The 19,677-nt window shown below is 39.8% G+C and overlaps 1 protein-coding gene across 1 annotated transcript; it reads right to left on the bottom strand.

The window, feature by feature from the left end:
* Positions 1-1,355: 1,355 nt before the first annotated feature.
* LOC149833496 (RNA polymerase II C-terminal domain phosphatase-like 3) lies at positions 1,356-8,289 on the bottom strand. Its single transcript, XM_090015160.1, has 12 exons — positions 7,335-8,289; positions 6,999-7,146; positions 6,815-6,870; positions 6,665-6,725; positions 5,109-6,575; positions 3,491-4,096; positions 3,260-3,406; positions 2,882-3,150; positions 2,684-2,795; positions 2,341-2,598; positions 2,216-2,262; positions 1,356-1,918 (listed from the first exon to the last, which is right to left on the bottom strand). Exons 1-12 carry the CDS (start codon positions 7,970-7,972, stop codon positions 1,855-1,857), a joined length of 3,873 nt encoding a protein of 1,290 aa, XP_089871286.1. The 5' UTR covers positions 7,973-8,289; the 3' UTR covers positions 1,356-1,854.
* Positions 8,290-19,677: the final 11,388 nt, after the last annotated feature.

The following is a 19,677-nucleotide window of genomic DNA, read 5'->3' as shown; positions in this document are numbered from 1 at the left end:
TATGACAGTAGCTCACCCAAGACTAGGACCACTGGTGGGTTGTCCATATATTCGTGTGAGGTTATAAAAGAATGAACCAATTATTCTCTGAATCGTCTGTCATAACTGGCAGAAGTTCCACGGGCAGGGAGTAAGGTTTTTTGGGAGAGTTTGCATGTCACGAAAAAGGGAGGCTTTCCCAGAAAATGTGCATTTTCACGGGTTCCACCACCGTGACACAAACATGAGCTCCTCTTGAACTCATTTTCAACGTTGGATCTCCCCTTTACACGGTAATGGTTCCCATGTGGGTTTGGGGGCTACCATGGAGCTCTCTTGCATGACACAAACGCCCCATTTGTGTCAAACATAATGATAAAACCGAAAGCCAGGGCAAGGAGAAATAAAATTCAGTCAGAAATATGCTAAATGTAGAAACTCCACCTAGCAAATTTAATGGCTAAATAAGTATATGAGAGCAGTTCCAAAGGGGCTTCAAGTTAGGGTCCATATAAATGTCTTTTTGGTTTCAAGTTTGACCCAATTTTCTCCAGCAAAGGGAGGGCATCAGAAATCATGGTCCAAACATCAAGAAACACCTTTAGGAAAGTTGAAATCTTTTAACGAATAGATCAAAAGCGCTCCAGAAACTCATTATTGTGATTCAAGTGGATCATAGATCGTGAATCAAATTTTTTTTCCAACAGCTATATACTGAATCAGCCTTTTCTTTCCTTAATTGTTTGATATATTTTAAACCATTGCAAACGTCTCTTTCGTAGGCGGCCCACCCACCATTTGCCAAACACAAAATCAAACAAAAAAAAACAAAAACAAATTAGTTTCGTCAGCCTCTGGGAATGTTCCGGAGCATGTGCACAAAGAAAACCAAAGACTCCTCCAGAAGAATCAGATAATAGCCAACATAGGGCAAAACCAGAAAATTTTGCCAAAAATACAAGCACTTAAACCAAGCTGGCACGTTCAGGGTGGTGTTGACACCAATGTTGTCAGTATCGGTATCGCCCAGAATGGTTTGGCCAACGATTAAGGTGAATCGACCTATACCGATTCTCAAGTGAATCGTTCTGAATCGGCTAAAGAACAATTAAAAAATATTTTTTGTCAATCAAAACGTGACACTTATTAAAACCATTAAAATAAGATTAAAAAGTAATTTGAAGCATTTTTTACATTTATTAAAAAAGAGTCGATTCAGGTTGATTTTCTGCTGATACGATACTTATTAGCCGATACAGGCAACATTGGTTGAGACCAAGGACGTGGAAAGGTAAGGTTTCCTACTTGCATAAACTCTCAATCTCAAAAGTTAATTTCTTCACAAATTCATGCTACAATGAGTGGTGAGATTCTTATTGACAGAACCCATCTCTTTTCTTCATTCATTTATCTTTCTTCTAATTGGAGACTTTTACATGGCTTTACTTGTTTTTCTGCAATGATTAACAAATTTTATGAACTTAAAACACTTCTCTGTCTCTGTTCTTTCCCCAGTTGATTCTTTTTTTATTGCACATTATGTACTGACTTGGCACAAGGGGAGGCTTGCAACGAAAAAAAAAAGATAGTGGGAACTTGGCATTAAAAATAGTAGGATTTGTTAGCTTCAATTTCAAGCGTGCAGGCCTGAAATCCTAGGTGGGATGGAATTGAGCAAGGCTGATGTGGGCTGATGAACCGAGCCAAAGAATTGGTTGGCACAGCAAGAGTTCAAGTGTCCCGTCAAAAGTATCGAATCTAGCCAGGCAAGTTTGTGCACTTTGAACCCACCACACCCTAGGAAAAACAGAGACCTCTTACTCTTAGCCTGTCTAGATGAGTTCAGTAGATGGTTGGTTAGGTTATTTTCTGTTCTTAAAATTTTATGGCAAAGTCCGACTCGTTTGCTCTTCGGTACAGCAACGCCGATGCCTCCAACCTGCAACACCGGCATGATGTTAAGATGCTTATGCCGAAAGTGAGTTGCATTTCGCAAGGGCCTGCCTTCCAAATGCTGCGAAGAGGGCCACACAGACCAAGCTGTATGGCACTCTAGGCACTGAAACCAGTCCATCCTTTTGGATGGACCGCCCTTTTAACAATGGCTGCTTGAGCTCTTTCCTCCATGGTCTCCGCTCATGGTAGAAAGAAGATCCATGAAAGGAACGAAAACGAACTTAAAAACAAATCAGTCAGAGAAAGCCAATGCCAAAGAGGAAATAACCAAAAAGCTCACCATCCAGGATTGACTATGTATCTCCCTGTTGAGATGGCCCAGTTAACCTGCACCACATACAACAAGAAATGGCATAAAATAGCAGTGAGAATGATGAAAGCTAATGGACATGAAAGCTAATGTACCTTATCTGTTCCAAGAGAATGGGCGACAACATGAGTGACGTGTTCGTCAAGCTGATTGGTACAAACAGCACCGAATTGCTCTGCAAGCTTCCAGAGAGGGTGCAGATGTGGATTTGCCTCTCCCACAGGGAACACTCTGCTGAAGATTATCTTGCAACCGTGCAAAATCCTTTGTTGTTCGGACACAAGGATGTCTCGAACATCCACTTTGCTTAATGTGTCATTACAGAAGAAGCTACGGTGAATCCTCTCAATAACCTGATCAATGGAAAGATATCCAGATTTTAGAATGCAGTAAGCAGGAGAACAGCTACACCAACAAAACAACAATCAAGATCCTCACAGTCAAAGCAGAAGCCAGAGTCCCATCCTCCGGTCTCTCGTCGTGATCGATTTCAAGAAGTGATGGCCCAAAAAGCCCAAACTGCCGCCTACTGCAGGGGAAATAGGTGTACCTGTTGCAGGAAGAATGATTTAATACCAGAAAGAGACACCACAGAAGTAATGATCAACCCGCGAAGACAAGAGAAGATACGAGTACCGCTCAACAAGGATCAAATTATGTCCGTGATGAGGCCAAACTTTCATGGAATCATCAATGATCAACACAGCTGATTCCATGCCCAAAACTCCATCCAAATCTTTGGTTTTGGGGAGCTTCTCATCACCATCGAAAAGGTCCCCATCATCTCCCTTCGAAATAACGCGTCCAGCAAACAAGATCCCCGATGGATCAAGTACCTTCGCCATTTCGGTGGCATACACCTTATTGCCCATGGTATAGAGATGCAGCTCAAATAGCTTACTTGCCTGAAAAGTTTACCAGAATACCACATTTGAGTGTCGTGAAAACACAAGGATCAAGGATGAATGGTGAAGGATTTTAGAAAAAAATTCAAGAGGACTATCGAGTACAAACCCTCTCAAGAAAATTCCAAATGCCAGGCCGCAATTTAGTCCACATCCCCATGTGAAGAAACCTGAAAAGATGCCTTTGTGGCTTATCCCGGTCTAGCTCTTCCTTCTTCCTTAACATCTCCTCATGAACTTGATCTACTTCTACAAACTGCACATAACAACAGACAAAAATAAGCAAAAGATGACGTTAAAGATGAAGACTGCAGAGCACATTTTGAAAACGAGCATTCACCTTGGCAGAATTAAGAAGGGTATGATCAAGATCCAAGACAAGGCAAAGCTTTCGTACAGCAAACATTTTATTCTGTTCTTCAATTCTTCTTGCTCTCTCCTTCTGGATGGCAGCCTTTTGTTGTTCATCAAGACCTTCTAACAGATGGTCTACATCTCCCCATGGATCCTGGGATTGTGAATCATCCCCACCACTTGTGTTTGTTGCAAATCCATTATTTCCTTGATCAGGTCTTACGACAGAACCAACTAAGCCACTTGGCTTTGCTGGAACCAATTTTGTGGGCATCTCCCCAGGGGTCATGTGGTTAAGTTGTGAACCAGCCAAGATATCAGAAACGCTTTTGAGTGTGTTTGTGAACTTCTGAGAAATATCAGGTAAAGGTGCCGATGGAGGCAATGAGGGAGTTGCCTTGGCGTGCACATTCTGGTCTCTGTCCAAAGGAAGATCCTTTCTGCCCTGAAAGTTCTGTGGAGCAATTGAATTTAATCCAGGCTGCTTAGGGGGAAAGCTTTCAGTTTTCTGCAACGCATTTTCCTGTAAGAATCTGCGGCGAGGATCACGTGGTTTCATACGAACTTTCCCTGAATCTTCTTTAGGATGGCCCTGAAATATTGAATTGAAGAATCATAATTCATAAATGATCATGGCCTTCATAAACAAAAATCTATAAGCAAGAGTGGAACTTCCAGAAAAAATGCTAAAACTAGGACAATGACGGTTCTATAACAATATTGCATAACCAAAGTGTGTTTTGATCAAAATACATACTGCCGACTATAGTAGCAAACCGGAAAATATGTTTGTTCACTGCCTGAGAGGGGAAACAGTTGGCTAGGTCTCAAATGCTAATATTTTAGGATCAAGATTTGAAAGCAATTAACTGCCAAACTATTAAGGCAAAATATAATGATTCATCATTGCCAGAGAGAAAAAAATGCCCATCAGGTCTCTAATGCTGCTTGTTAAACCACAATATAACTTATAACCTTCAGTAACCTGAATCCTATGTAACACAGACTCTTCTAACAGGGTACCGCACCCATGTCGAACTCGCACTCATGCAGGTGCGACACTTGGACACGACTTCCTTTGTGTAAGGTGAAGTCAACCAAACTAAGGTCCATTTCTGTCCAAAAGTAGATTCAGCTAACCCCAACCAAGCCCAGTTTTATCTATATATATATACATCCTCACCTCTGCAACAGTGTGGTGTTATTTTTTTATTGATGATGAATACCAATTTTAGATTGTTAATTTGATTTATTATATGAATTTATGCATAATGAATTGATGATATGATAATTGTTTTAAAATGCTGCATCACCACATTCGCACCCATATCCACACCCGCACCTATGTGACATTTAGGTGGAGCTGTCTGAATGCAGATGGGAAGAGGCCAGAAAACAAATGATATTCAGATACACGAACTGGGTATAATTAAAAGCAGGGATCAAAAGCCGCTTGACCATTGCCCTCAAAGTAAGCCCATAGGACAATGCAAAAAACCATAAAAAACACCTGTACGGATTCAAACTCTTCACTCAGAGAAACTAAAACCTAGCATTATCAGCAGATCAAAACTGTTAAAGAGTCATTAGAATTAAGGGCTTACCAATGACGCTGTTTGAATAGGAACCTTAGCAATCCCAGGTTTTTTATCTAGTTCTAGTGGCTTTAAAAGGGCACCATTACCGTTCCCGGACGGCATTGCTGTGGGCAATGCAACTGGACTAGGTGGACAGGAAGAAAGTTGCTGAGATTGACTGGTAGATTTTTGTGCAGACTCTGCTGCTAACCTCTCCTGTTCATTCTTAATTAGCTGCATCAGGATTGTTGGGTTGATGCCCTTCAGCAAGGAAGTCAAAATTGTGGATGGTGCAGTAGCAGCAGTATAAGTTGATGGAGGATGCCCAGTAGGAGCCCGCATCTCATTTGGATTAAGCATGCTTGCTACAGCAGTGCCCGGAATGTTTGCTAGAACAGCTTTGTTGTGAATGACATCAGATTCCATTCCAGAGTGGAAGGATCGAACCACCTCCCTGTTTTCTGGTTTTGTCACTCTATTGGTGGAATTTAAATTGACAATATCAATCTCCATAGCTTTAACATTTTTATCACCACCATTAGCTGGAGGAGTGGTTGTGCTTTCCTCTAACCACCCACCTCTTCCAGGGACTTCCTGAGCTGCTGCAGAAAGGCCATTGTATGTGCAATCATTTCGCTGCCTTTTAACAATATGCCCATCAGGCAGAGTTCCCTCGACAACCTTGTGCTTCCTAGAATCGCTGTCGCTACCATGAAGATCATTCCTGTTAGAAGCATGATCTACAGCAACTGGGAACCTATTGAGATCAATTGCACCGACATCAAACTCTGAGTATCTGAGCCTCGGATCTCTCCTCTTTGGTTGGGCCCTTGGTAAGGGATTTGTAACAGCGATAGACTGCATAGTGCTCACAGCCGCTTGCTCCCTTTGGAATGGTTCACCAAGGGGTTGAGTGGGAGGCGAGGGCCCCCGAGTCATAGCATTATTAACTATGAATCCTGCTGGTTTATTTTTCATGGAGCTAGAAACCTCTTCATTAGAAACATCATCTTCCACTTCGCATTCTGCTGATGGAGTCGGGCTCGGTAACTGGTTGCTAGACATAAATGATGTATGACCAAATTTCTGCTGATAATTAGAAACAGACTTTAGAACATCTGTCACAGAAGGATACATATGACTGTTCTCAAGATCGTTTTCCTGCCTGCTATTTTGAAAGATCTGAGGAGACGGTTCTGGCTTACTTTTTTCATTTTCATCAACCGATGGCTTCTCAGCACGAGAAGGCGGAGTAGGCGAAGGAAGGTCTGTTTCATCTTGACCCCATCCAAAACCACGGCTTTCTAGTCTACTACCCACCCGCTCAATAGAATTGATAAAGATAGGCCCAGGAACTTTCTTTGTGAAAATATCCCCTTTCCTCGATCCCAAGAAACTCTTATTTGCATCAGAATTAGGCAGTGATAAGTTAAGACCAATATTGATCCCTTGAACTGGTTTATCTCTATTGTTGGACGAAATCATTGCTTCGAACTGTTACATGTGATTGCAGTCTAATTTCAGACAAATGCACCTAAAATCAAAGCATCAATTTCATTCAACAAAACTGAGACCAATCTAACCTCTTTAATTTGCTTACGGGAAAACAGACCGATTGAATGATTCGATGAAGATGCAAGCAAGCTGTGATGCCAAAAAACGAAAATTATCAGTAAATCCCAAATGCAGTAATAAAAGAAACGCCTTAAAGTTAAAAACTGTTACTTATCAACCTTGACATCGCCACATCATCTTGTTCCCCGAGCTTTGAATTCGAACTATGGTAAATCTACACAAAACCCATCAAACTGGTAAATCAAAAGAGTTCTGAAATTCATCGAGAACATAAAAACAATAAGTGGGCACAATTAGAACAAAAACAAAACTGAACCAAAATTGAAACATGGATTTTCTTACAGAATAAACAGAATGGACCCCATTGTATATCTGCTGAATCACCGAGTCCATCACAGAATCAAATTTCTTAACATCACGAATTGCAGAATTCATTGTATTCAGTTTCTCCAGAGCTTCCTTCAGAACGAAGCACCAATCTGAGAACGACCTAAAAACAAAATTAACCAGTATTTATTTAGTTTGCCATCTAATTAAGTACGACATTAAAAGAATCAGTGTTCTTTCTTTCTTTTTTTTAGGGAGGGGGGGGGGGGGGATTATCATCGGCTATAGTGTTTCCAATTTACGTTCAAGCAGCTGAACCCGGAATTGCCCATGATCAGTCCTAAAACTTACGTTGTAGAATCTTTCACTGAGAACTCCTTCAAAGAATTCTGGATTGATAAAAGCATGTCCTCCAACTCCCTGTCACCTCCGCTCTCCTGCAAAACCTCTTCTGCTGGAGCCTCTTCTATCATCGAAATTAAGGTGCCCTCTTCGGCAGCAACTTCAATTTCAATCTCACCTTCTTCTATCTCACCTTCCTCCGGAACTTCACCAACACATCCACCTCCATTCCCTACTTCCTCATCATCAATTTTCTCGGCAACTTCTCCCTCATCTTCCTCCTTCGCGCCAATGACGAAGGCCGAGACCAATCTCTGGTAATCGGATCTGATATCCTTCAAGCCGGCTCCCTCCGCCGGCTTTGCCTGCACCGCCTGCGCCCAGGCGAAGTTGTACAGGTCCGGCGGGTACTTCGGCGCCACCGAGAACTTCAAGAACTCCCCTTTCCACCGGCCATCCCCGTAGCCCTGATCCCAAACCCTAGAACCACCGCTCTCCCTCGACTCCCAGATCCGAGTCTCCTCGGCCTCCTCCGGATCGTCCGAGATCTCCCCCTCCTCCACGTCCACGACGTTCAACTCGGCCCGCGCCATCACCTCCTTCTCCGCGCTAGGATAGATCGAGACGCAGAGTTCACCGACACGCATATGCCTGGATTAGCGCTCCGGCAAACGGATTCCGGCGATCGGCCAAAGATCCGAACGAAACCCTAGGGTTTCCGCGAAGAGAGATCTCTAGGGTTTCAAAATCCGACGAGATCTACGGCAAATGTTAACCCGTTTCTCAGCGATTTATTTAATTTAAAAATAAACGAATTAAAAACGAGAGATCTGAGAGCGAAGAAATCGCCTCTCCCTCTCCAAGAAAATTAAAAATATAACCAAATAAATCAGAAATAATTTTTCTCACAGAGAGAGAGAGAGAGAGAGAGAGAGAGGAGAAAGGCAAACAAGAAAGGGAGAGCGAGTGACATATGGGCGCTTCTGGTATTTTTATGGATTTCTGGATCGAATCTCATCCGTCCATTTCAAGATCTTGAGGTGACGTGGATCGCATCCACGGTCTCCCTCTTAGGTTTGTTTACTAGGTTTCAATTATGCAACAAATATCGTAAATATTCTGGCAAATTCACAGTTTATTTATCGCTTTATTTTCAGAATCCTACCCAATCACGAAAACGAGGTATTTTCACAAATATTTCAATATTTCGAAAAATAAATGCACTTTTATTATCAAGAAATAAATTTAATAATTTTTTTGTTTTTCACATTTCTATTTGGCGATATTTCTCGAGGTTTCTCAATTGTAGTTGTTCAAAAATCAAAATAATTCGTGCTATTTTATTTTTAACCGATATTTTCCCGATAACGAGTTTTCTGTCGAGCTGCTGTTGTCATATTTAAAATTTACCAAGGTCAGTTTTTTTACCAGGAGACGTGCGCCAATATCAAATGACTAAAATGCCCTTACAGAAAAAATATGATTTGGCCATTATCCATCTTTGGTTGGTCCGAAGTCCGAACTCGAGCCAATTAAAAAGTTTGATAGGATGTCAATGAATCGGATTTTATCCCATATCTGACCAAATTCTTTTTGGTTGAGTTGCATTAGTAACCCAAAAATCAAGCTCCTTGATGGTTTGGTGCAGTGGGATGGGGCAGGCAGCACCAGCACCAGCACCAGCACCGGCACCGGCACCGGCACCGGCTAGGTCTCTGATCCTAAGGGCAGTATCTCCACGTAAATATAAATAAATAAATAAATGACTATTGTTAAGACCCCTCTTGAAGTAGTTCTCGCATTGAAGCCGAATTAGAAGAGGACCGTTTCACGAAGTGCAACTCAATAAACAAACACGGAGTCCAATATTCCTGGTGATATGCCAAAATTTTAGAAAGCAGGGACCCACTTAAACATGGATCAAGTAGTCCATTGACTCGTATCGGGTCCATTCTTCGGTTGACAAATTCCAGCATGTAGGGATGTAAACGGGTGAGACTTGGATTAGATGTAGGCAATGCCCACCTAATCAGATCTCACTTAATCGGATTTGGAGTCAGACGGGGTCAGCTAAAACTGAATCCGGATTAGACTAACTTAAAATAGGACACTTACACGTTTTTGGATTTGGATTTTTGTCGCTCGGACTTGGATTTGAATGCAAATCTCAGTATTGAATCTGGACCCAATTTTTAATTGACTCTGACCTTGGCTACCGGATCCAACTAATCAAATTGGGATTCAAGTCCGATTTCAGATGTCCTAACCGGCATGCCCAAAAAACTTGGCGGTTTCTCTCCTCATAAAAGAAAAAATCCAGGCCAGCCAATGGCTTGACCCGAAGGAGGTCTAATCGGCACCCTTAGATACTGGGGCTGTAAATGGGTCAAAACCATGTCGAGTGGGACTTCAGATCAATGCAAATTCATGTTAGGCACCCACCCAGATCAGTCCAAGGCGCTACTGGAACTGCATGTAAAGGTAGTCCAGAGTGGATCAGCTGACAAGCAGCACTACGGTAAACCATCAGATCCATAAGATGAACTGCCTCGGGAACATTATGACTGTGTTGTTTGTATATCAGATGGGTCCCACAAATTTTTTCAGGGCCATTGATGGCATAGATGAAGGGCATTTAGAGCATATAGAATGGAAGGCTGAAAATAAACCCCAAAACTCTTGTATTTGGGAGGCCGTTCATCTCACGCATGAACGGACCTCTTACAGATTACCATCAAATGTACCTCTGACCATAGTGACAAACGTTTTTATGGGCATTTTCTAGTTTTTCAAAAACTTAAGAGAAATTGAAAAAAATCCATAAATCTTGCGTTTTTATTGGCAAAATCTCGGCAATAAAAAAAAATAAAAAAATAAAAATTATTTTTTATAAGAAAATATTAATAGCAATTATTTAAAAATAAAAATACATGATTTTTTTTGCGATAAATAGATGTAAAACATAAATATCATGTTTAAATCATGGTATTTATGTTTTTTTCATAAATCTCATGATATTTTGAAATCTCGCTAGAAATTGCCATTTTAAGCTTTCAAGCAATTTCTCACGATATTATCGCAAGATTTTCATAAATCTCGCGATATTCGTCACTATGCCTCTGACCTGATTCACTCTCGTTATTTTTTGCTACCGAAAACGAGACCTCCGAGATTCAGAAGCCAAATATTCTTACATTGGACACACTCCTCTTTGGATGCGGTTAATTAGGAGTGTCTATGGGTCTGATTTGACCCAGACCCTACTGGTGTCAAACCCTATATGGTCAGGGTTTGATGATAATCCGGGTCGCACCCTAACTATGGAGCCGGGTATGGTTTGTAAGATTTCATACCAGACCTAGAGATCAGCTGATCTGCCTCTTCCAATAGATCAGCTCGCTCCCAGCGCATTCCCCCATCCTGCCCAATAAATCTTTGGGATTCGTTTCGGATCGAATTCTCTGGAAAGCCGATCAGGTCATGCTGAACATGAGCATTTTTGCTCATGCCAACATCGTGGCCGTCTGTTTGCATTTTGGATGAATGCCACGTGGTTTTGTTGACTTTTGAGCTTTTTAAAATGCAAAGAGGATGGCCACTATGTCAGCATGAGCAAAAACTAGGGGTGGCAATCAGGTCGGGTCGGCGGGTTGGCAGGTCAGAATACCTCAACACTAACATGACCCGTTTATTAAATAGGTCGGATGTGGCAAACACGAACATGACCCATTTATTAAATGGGTAACCCGACACGACACGGTTAACCCATTTAATAAACGGGCCGAGTCGACAAGACACGATTACAAGACATGGCGACCCATTTATTAAACGGGTTGACCGGATAACATAGACACGATAACCGCAAAGGTGCACACTATCACCGGAGAGGAGAGGTCTTGGGTTGCGGGTTCGTGTAAACGGGTTGACCCGACCCGTTAGGAGTTAGGGTTAGATAAGTTTATATATATATATATATATATATATATATATATATATATATATATATATATATATATATATATATATATATATATATATATATATATATATATATATATAAACAGGTTGTGGGTTGACGGGTTCGTGTAAATGGGTTGACCCCCCCTCCCTCCCCCGCCTAACCCGTTTATTAAACGGGTCAAAAGGGTTGGCGGGTTGGCATACCCCTAACATGAACACGACCCATTTAATAAACGAGTTAGGCGGGTCGACCCATTTATGACACAAACCCGTTTAAGCCAAACCCGGCTAAGAAGCGGGTTGGCGGGTCGGGTCAGATTTTGCCACCCCTAGCAAAAATGCTCATGTTCAGCATGACTTGATCTGCTTTCAATTCTCTGCAGTCAGTCAGATGTTCCGTTGTTCCTATAGCTTCTCCTCCATCCATTAATGTCAATGTCTCAACTGCCCAATGGAGCTTCTAATTTAATTTGTCCCCGAGTCAATCTCTTCAGCCTCTATTGATTCAAAGTTCATATATACTCACACATAAAACAAACAATACAAATTATAACTATATCACCATGTTGATTTGACAAAGAAAAATCATAGTAAGATATGTCTTTCATTTCTAAAGCACTAATATGTTTATTTTTTACTTTCTTAAATGGATGTCTTTGATGCGAACGCACACACGATATCAATGAGTTGAAACCCATAGGTATCAAGTTGTTTTGGCTGTGTTCAACATAACCCATTTGTTAGAAATCAATCATTGGATCTTCTTTTGGACGAAAAAAATACTTTTTGTAAGTAATGAAAATTTGGTGTATTTACAACTGTTGATTTTTAAATCATAAAAAAAAAACTATATACAGATCACATTTTGGTGATTCAAAAATAAATCCTTATTAAACAAACAATATAAAATCATATTTGTAAAGTTAGTTTCACTTGAAAAATGTGAGTAATAAAATATTACTCGTTGATAGCATATGTGCATCCACACTAGAAATGTCCTTTCGCATATTGCTTAAAGGCACTTAGGGCCACAAGCTAACAAAACAAATCAGACCCTCTTAGTGGGTTGGGGCCTAGGATGTTTGACGGTCAGTGTAGGTTCAAATCCCATGGGTGTCACCTCCCTTGTAAGCCGAAACTTTTGGCGATTCCTTGGGGTTGAGTGGTAAGCCCTCAAATTTTACGCAGACATAGACAATGATCATAAGTATGGCAGGCTGAACCAGCACACGACTAGGTCTTCGCGCATGGGGCGGTTTCTTTGAATAAAAAAATAAACAAAGATTCTTAAAAAACTTGTCAAGCTTGTTAATGATCAGGAAGTAGTTGAGATTTTTTTTTTGGAAAGGCAAGCCGGGGTTAGTCAGATCCCTACCAGTTATACCATTGGGTTTTGAACCTGCAACATTCCAACACAAGGTGACTTACACTAGCTACTCCTACCAAACAAGTGGAAACACGTTGGTAAGTGATGAGAGGGTGTTGTGTGTTCTCCCCCGAACATGCACTGTACAGTGCGTGTTTGGGGTTCAGACTGAGCCCCACATAATGCTTAGTTGGGTGTACGGGACCCCCTTATACCACCGTACACTCGCTTGCAGGTGTACGGCAGCATAGAGGGGTCCCGTACACCCAATTGAGCGCCACATGATGTTCAGTTGGGACCCAAACATACACTCTAGCTACAGTGCATGTTGGGGAGGGGGGGGGGGGTAACCTGCCCCCTAAGCATTTGAGAAGTTAACACCACCCTAATGTATCTCCATGTGTATGTGTGTGAAGATTATTTCTTTTAACTTACAAAACTAACCATGGTGACAACTTATTTTTGTGGAACCCATAATGTAATTTGGGGTATTTTTTTGAGGAACTCAGTGATCATGTAATCTCTCTCTCTCTCTCTCTATATATATATATATATATATATAGAGAGAGAGAGAGAGAGAGAGATTGGTAGTTGCTCACCTGGTAGGTGCTAAATGATAAGTGCTAAATGGATTTTTTTGCCCTTTCAGTATTTTTTTCACTGTTCAGACCACATAAATGTGTTGGGCATGGTCTATTTACAAGAAATTCACACTTGGATCATGTGTTTTCGATGAAAAATGATATTTGGAGCATCAAAAGTTTACAGAGATTTTGGACAGTTGATTTTTAGAACCTTATAAAAACCACCTGTGTCGGAAGAGAATAGAATAGAATAGAATAGAATAGAAGGCTTCAAGAGTTGATCCAATAAAATCAAGTACATAAATTAAATCTGTATGATCAAAATTTATAAATAAAATATAAAAAGATTGAAAAAGCCATTTAGGACTCTCATTTAGCACCTACCAATCACTATATTCATACGGAATGGGAACCACCCAACCAACGATCTGATAACTTTTTTTATCCAATGATTGAGAATCTATCGATTAGACTTTATATATTTATTAATTATAAAATATTTAATAAAAAATATGTTTTACTAGAAGACTTTAATATAAGCATGTTTTTGAAACATGAAAATGAACGGCTAACACCAATGGGGAATACATGTGGCTGGTAGGAGCTGTCCGTGCAGGTCTCTTTGTGGTGGGAAGTTGCAGGTTAAACCCAAGTGGCACGTTGAATAATAACTGATGGGGGTCTGCTTAACCCCAACTTGCCTTTAATAAAAGAAAAAATGGACAGATCATAATGCATTTAAAACTTTGCAATACAAATTATTGTGGGAAGCTAATTTTAGTGATTTAAAAACTGCATCTAATCATGAAAATTCATAAACCAAAACACGTCACTGACTAGATGAATGATAAAAATCCAATACGTAAAGTTCAATCGATGAAAAACTCATCTGTTTTTTATTTTGGACATATACTTAAGGGGGACCGTCCAACTAAAGGACGGTCCAAAATCTCTAACACATAGTACCATTTGAAGGTTTTCAATCAGACTATCCTAGATGATTTGATCTCTCTCTCTCCAGTTTTCAATCGGTGTCCAACCATGGTGTTAAGCCACGCGGCTGCTGGCCGGCCACCATGCCATTGCCAGTTGACCGCTAGGTAGCAGGCAACTAGCTGCTCATAGCAGTGTGAAGGAATTGGGAAGCAGCCAACCTCAAAAAAAAAATGAAACTCGAGGCAGACAAGTGAACTAAGGGTTGGGCAAGAAAGAGAAAGGACCATTGGGTCTAAATAGAGATTTTGGGCCATCCTTGGTTTATATATACATACCAACTTTGGCAGAAGCATGTTACATCTCTCTCCCCCCCCCCCCAAGGACGACGCATGTTCGGGGGTCTCAATGAGCACCACGTATGAAAGCACGTGCAGCTCATATTCTCATGTTTGTCACCATCAGTTAGCGTCGGAGTTCAGTGCGGTTGCAAAGACTTAAGTACCCTTTCCTCCATTGGTGCCATAAAAATGATGATTCTAGAAAAGGAGCGGTTGCAAAGACTTAAGTATCCCGAAAATGGTTATTTAAGATCCAGTCCCTGCACTGCAGGATTATCCGAGAAAGGAATCCTTCCTGAAGAAGGCCATGAACATCAACCCTCTCTCTCTCTTCCCTCTTTCTGCCTTTATGCACATCCAACAGACGATCCTACACTGCTCCATCCAGCACCGATTGACATGCACACTGACTGTTGCATGGTTCAACTTGAAGAGTTGTGGAGACTTATAGGAGGCGGGTCCGAGGGATCCCTCTAGCGCGGGTCTCGGAACAAATTCTTTTTGGGCCTTCTATAAATTCTTTCTTTTCTTTTTCTCTTATAAGTGTCGAAAAAGGGCAATAAAGTATTTTGTTTGATCGTGGCGCTCATATGTTTTCTTCGGTTGTTTCTTGCTCGAGGTTTCGTAACACTCTTTCTAACGATTTTCTATTTTTTTCGCTACGCGATTTTCATAAATCTCTACTCGATTTAGCGATTCTTTATTTTTTTTCGTTATATGATTTTCGTAAATTGCTACTCGATTTAGCAATTTGCCATTTTTTTTGCTATGCGATTTTCATAAATCGCTACTCGATATAGCGATTTACGAAAATCGCATAGCGATTTGCCATTTATTTTTTTTCGCTACGCGATTTTCATAAATCGCTACTTGATTTTGCAATTTGCCATTTTTTTTGCGTTACGCGATTTTCGTAAATCACTATTATGTGTAAATTGTAAATCGTGATGTCGAACACCGCCCCCTTAAGCACGATCTTTGTCGTGATCAGGTTGTAGTCGCCAGCTGTCCCGATGGCAGTCTTGAGGTCCGTGATGGGGAAGCCGGAGAGGAACGTGTCATTCTCGACGCCCGTGTTGAGCAGCGTCAGGGTGGCTTAGAAGGCATAGCCCTGATCGAAAGTATTGTTGACGTAGGGGTAGACAAATTTTACTTTGAAGACTCCGTTATAGGTGTACTGGAGGAAGATTCCGTTGTAGGTGTCCCTCGAAGGCGACAAAGGGGTCGTTGTAGTCGGTTGGCCACTGGACGAGGGCAGCATTTCGGCCACTGCTAGCAGAAAAAGGATGACAATCACCATCGGATCGCCGACTCTTTGTCTTCCTTAATTTTTTCTCTAGGGAGAGAAAGAGAGCGGGTTTTACAATGTTTCACGAAGAAGGAATAAGAAGAAGATGACGGCAAAAAATTCAAACGAAAAAGAAAGAGAGAGCACTTTTAGGTTCGTTTCGTTGTTTAGACTTTGAAGAGTCAACATCATCCTCGACTTTTTGGATGAAGGATATTTTTATTATTTTTTTAAACCATCATTTCATGACAAGAATAGCAAGAAATGATACTTAAGTCTTTACAATCGCACCAGACTCCGATGCTAAGTGATGCCGACACACACAAGAATATGAGCTTCATGTGCTTACATACGTGACGCTCATTCAAACCGCCGAACACGCACTATGTGCATCTTCAAAGGAGAACACACACCACCCATTCAACTTTGGCCATGTGACATGGGACACACGAGTAGGGATCTAGAGAGCGGCTAAGTGTCATAACCAATCACATGACAGCATTTCATATGGGGCCTGCACTGTGCCCCTGCATTGGGGGTCGTGTGATTGACTATGACACTTAGCCATGTCACTCAACTGCTCCCTTGATCTCAAGTTAGGATCGCACACCATGTAATGAATAGTAATAAGTGAATCAGTGAAAGATTTTTTGAGAGATGATTGTGGAGTTAGTTGTGAATATAAAACAATCAAAGTCAATCTATCAACTGTAGGCTGGTAGGAGCAGTTTGTGCAAGTCACTATGTGATGGCATGTTTCAAGTTCAAACCCCACTGGTATATGGATAGGGGTGTTAACAGGTCGGGTTTGAATCCGAGTCTAATCGAGCCTACCATATGAGAAATCATACCTGGACCCGATAAGAACTACATGAACCAAACCCGGGTCATACCCGATGAAACAATATTTTGTTTCTTTTTTACATTGAAAATTTTCAGGTCTTAATCGGAACTTGGGTTGGGCCCAGGTCTGGTATAAAATTTTACAAACTATACCCGGGTCCATGTATTAATCAGACCTTTGAGTCTGGACCCAGGTCTTAATCGTGTCTTCTAATTTATCACCATACCCAGACCCTGTAGGGTTTAGTTCGAGTCTGGTCAGGGCTGTATACTAAAGATTGAGGCAGTCAGGTGCAATGGCAATACTCAAATTGTTTAATGTGATTGCACCATGCTTGATCATGGCTTTCATTTCACTCTTGAATGTGATTCAGTCGTTAGCATTTCTTAGGCCCACCACATATTTGAGATTTTGAATAATCAACGTAATCTAGGGCTGCAAACAGATCGGTTATGGTTGAATATCCAATCTGAATCTGACATATTCTTTTGGATATGGATCCTTCAAGTAAAATCTGAATGTGGATTTAGATCAGATTAGATCTGTTCACTTTTGGATTCATGTTAGATTCAGATCATACTTTTAATTTGGATATAGGGTTGATTTGAATCAAAATTAGACCCGAATGCATTTTTTTCTTACATGTAAATATCTTGTTTTATTCCTTTTTTTATTCAGATCCAGTATTACCACAAGTATTTCAGATTTGGATTCAATCTAATCTCTTTAGGTCTGGATCTAGATTTAGATCTACTATTTATATTTTAGATTCAAATTCTGATTTGACAGAATCTGGTCTGAATCTGACCCGTTGCACCCTTAGCATAATTTGGCCAAAAAGCAAGCAGCATAAGTATGCACGCTCGGCATACTTACCTACCATGGATGGTGTATGAATCAGCATAAAGATGACACATATATGGATCTCTCTGCCTATCACCTGCAAGCTACAATATATTTATCACCACATAATATATATATATATATATAGGCCCTTTTACCTGAGTTGTCAAGCACCTACTATTTGTGTTCAGCTTGCCAAACCCATCTTATGAGTTTGAACAAACTCTTTACGAGCCGAACCATGGGCGACTCATGTCATTCAACCCTAATTACATTGCATGAGTTAGATATTTTCAACCAATTTGGAATGCCCCTCCTTTACCTAGAATTGAGTTTAAAAATGAAATGTCTTGACATTCTTCTTCTCAAACACCGCTCCCCTCCAACCAAGGGCAGATCCAGGGAGGCGAGGAGGAGCTCGAGCTCCTCCTAAAGTTTTAAAAATTTTCAACCGAACTGAAAAAAAAATTCAATATAGCATAGATCTATGACTTTTTTTATGATTGAGGGTATTGATTTAGATTTTTATTTTTTTCATATTTCATGAACATTTAATTAGGGTTTTAAGGTTTTTTGTGCTATTTTTTTTTTCAATTAGCATTAAGCAACCCTCTTAAAGTTTTGAAAATTTTCAACCGAAGTGGGAAAATTTTCATTTAGCATAGATCTATGATTTTTTTTAAGATTTGAGGGTATTGATTTAGATTTTTTTTTCAGATTTCATGAACATTTAATTAGGGTTTTAAGGTTTTTTGTGCTTTTTTTTCAATTAGCATTAAGCATGACTATATTAATGACTGTTTTATAATAATTATTTTTAAAATATATTATTAGTAATTATTTTTTAAATTTTTTCTATGCATTTTGTACCCACCCTAGTTTAGATTCGTGGCTCCGCCACTGCCTCCAACCGAGGGCCGTCAATGGGCTAGGTTTGTGTTAGATACAAACAATGAAGCACAAAATAGACAGCTATGGGCATGAAATTTTTGACCCAAACGTTATTCGGGCCAACTATATAGATAGGGAAGGGCATCACATCAGATGCTCATTTTGTTCGATGTTAGTGGCGCAAAAAAAAACATACACAAAAGAGGCCTTTAATGGTGTTCTTTTTCGCCACTAAATGGCCAGTAGTTATATTGTCATATAACTACAGAGCCTTTAGCGACGGAAAAGAATGTTGTGAAAGGACCCTTTTGCGCCATTTTTTTTGCACCATTGAGTGTGTGTCATCAACATCTCACTATTTGGATGTCCACTATATATATATATATATATATATATATATATATATATATATATATATAAAACTAAAATATATAAACTGGCAAAATATGTAAACTAGTAAGCACTGAGATTTTCATAGTTTTTTTTTTTGTAAAAGTTTATGGTATGAATGCGATCTAGATGCTTGGTTTTATAGAAACAAACTCTTAGATCAAACGGTTACGATGTATAAGGATTTTTTAAGGCTTGAAAATCAATGAATCAGAATTTTTATAAATATTAAAGCATACAAAATCACATTTTTTTATCCGATTATGATGATCAAATAGTCGATTCCAAGCAAATGGACCACGCTAAATACAACTATAGTGTTAGATTTGGAAAAAATCCTGTGAAAATCGTGGTTCATACTAGTTTACATATTTTGTTGGTTTATATATATATATATATATATATATATATATATATATATATATATATATATATATATATATATATATATATATATATATATATAGGCTTTATATTTTGTACAATCTAGTTTGAATCTCACGATGTGAGTTGTTTGGACAAAATCTAACCTAATAGGTGTGCTCAACATGCTTGAATTAGTAAGAACTGACTCTTGGATCATGTGGTTTAGTGAAAAAACATGTTTTTATGAAAAAAAAAATAATGCCTTCATAGAAGTTGATTTTTGGATCACTAAACAAACCAGTATAAATGTCAAATTTCAGTGATTCAAAAGTCAGTTCCCCACTAAACAAAACCTGTAGATCAGATGGTGCTAGACTTGAAAACAAAACAAAACAAAACAAAGTGGTACACCCCCATTTGCACCTACAAATGACTAAAAAATCTTAACCCATATATATGGGTTAGTCTAACATTAAATTAGTGTTTAACATTAAACAAGAATGATATTTTTGAAAGTGTTCACATAATATCATGCATTGCCCACAC

This window comes from Nuphar pumila, chromosome 7 (assembly GCF_984573655.1).
Source record: "Nuphar pumila chromosome 7, dmNupPumi1.hap1.1, whole genome shotgun sequence".
NCBI classification, from domain to species: Eukaryota; Viridiplantae; Streptophyta; class Magnoliopsida; order Nymphaeales; family Nymphaeaceae; genus Nuphar; species Nuphar pumila.
The sequence above is the reverse complement of the archived record's forward strand: the minus strand, read 5'-3'. Positions and strand labels throughout refer to the sequence as shown.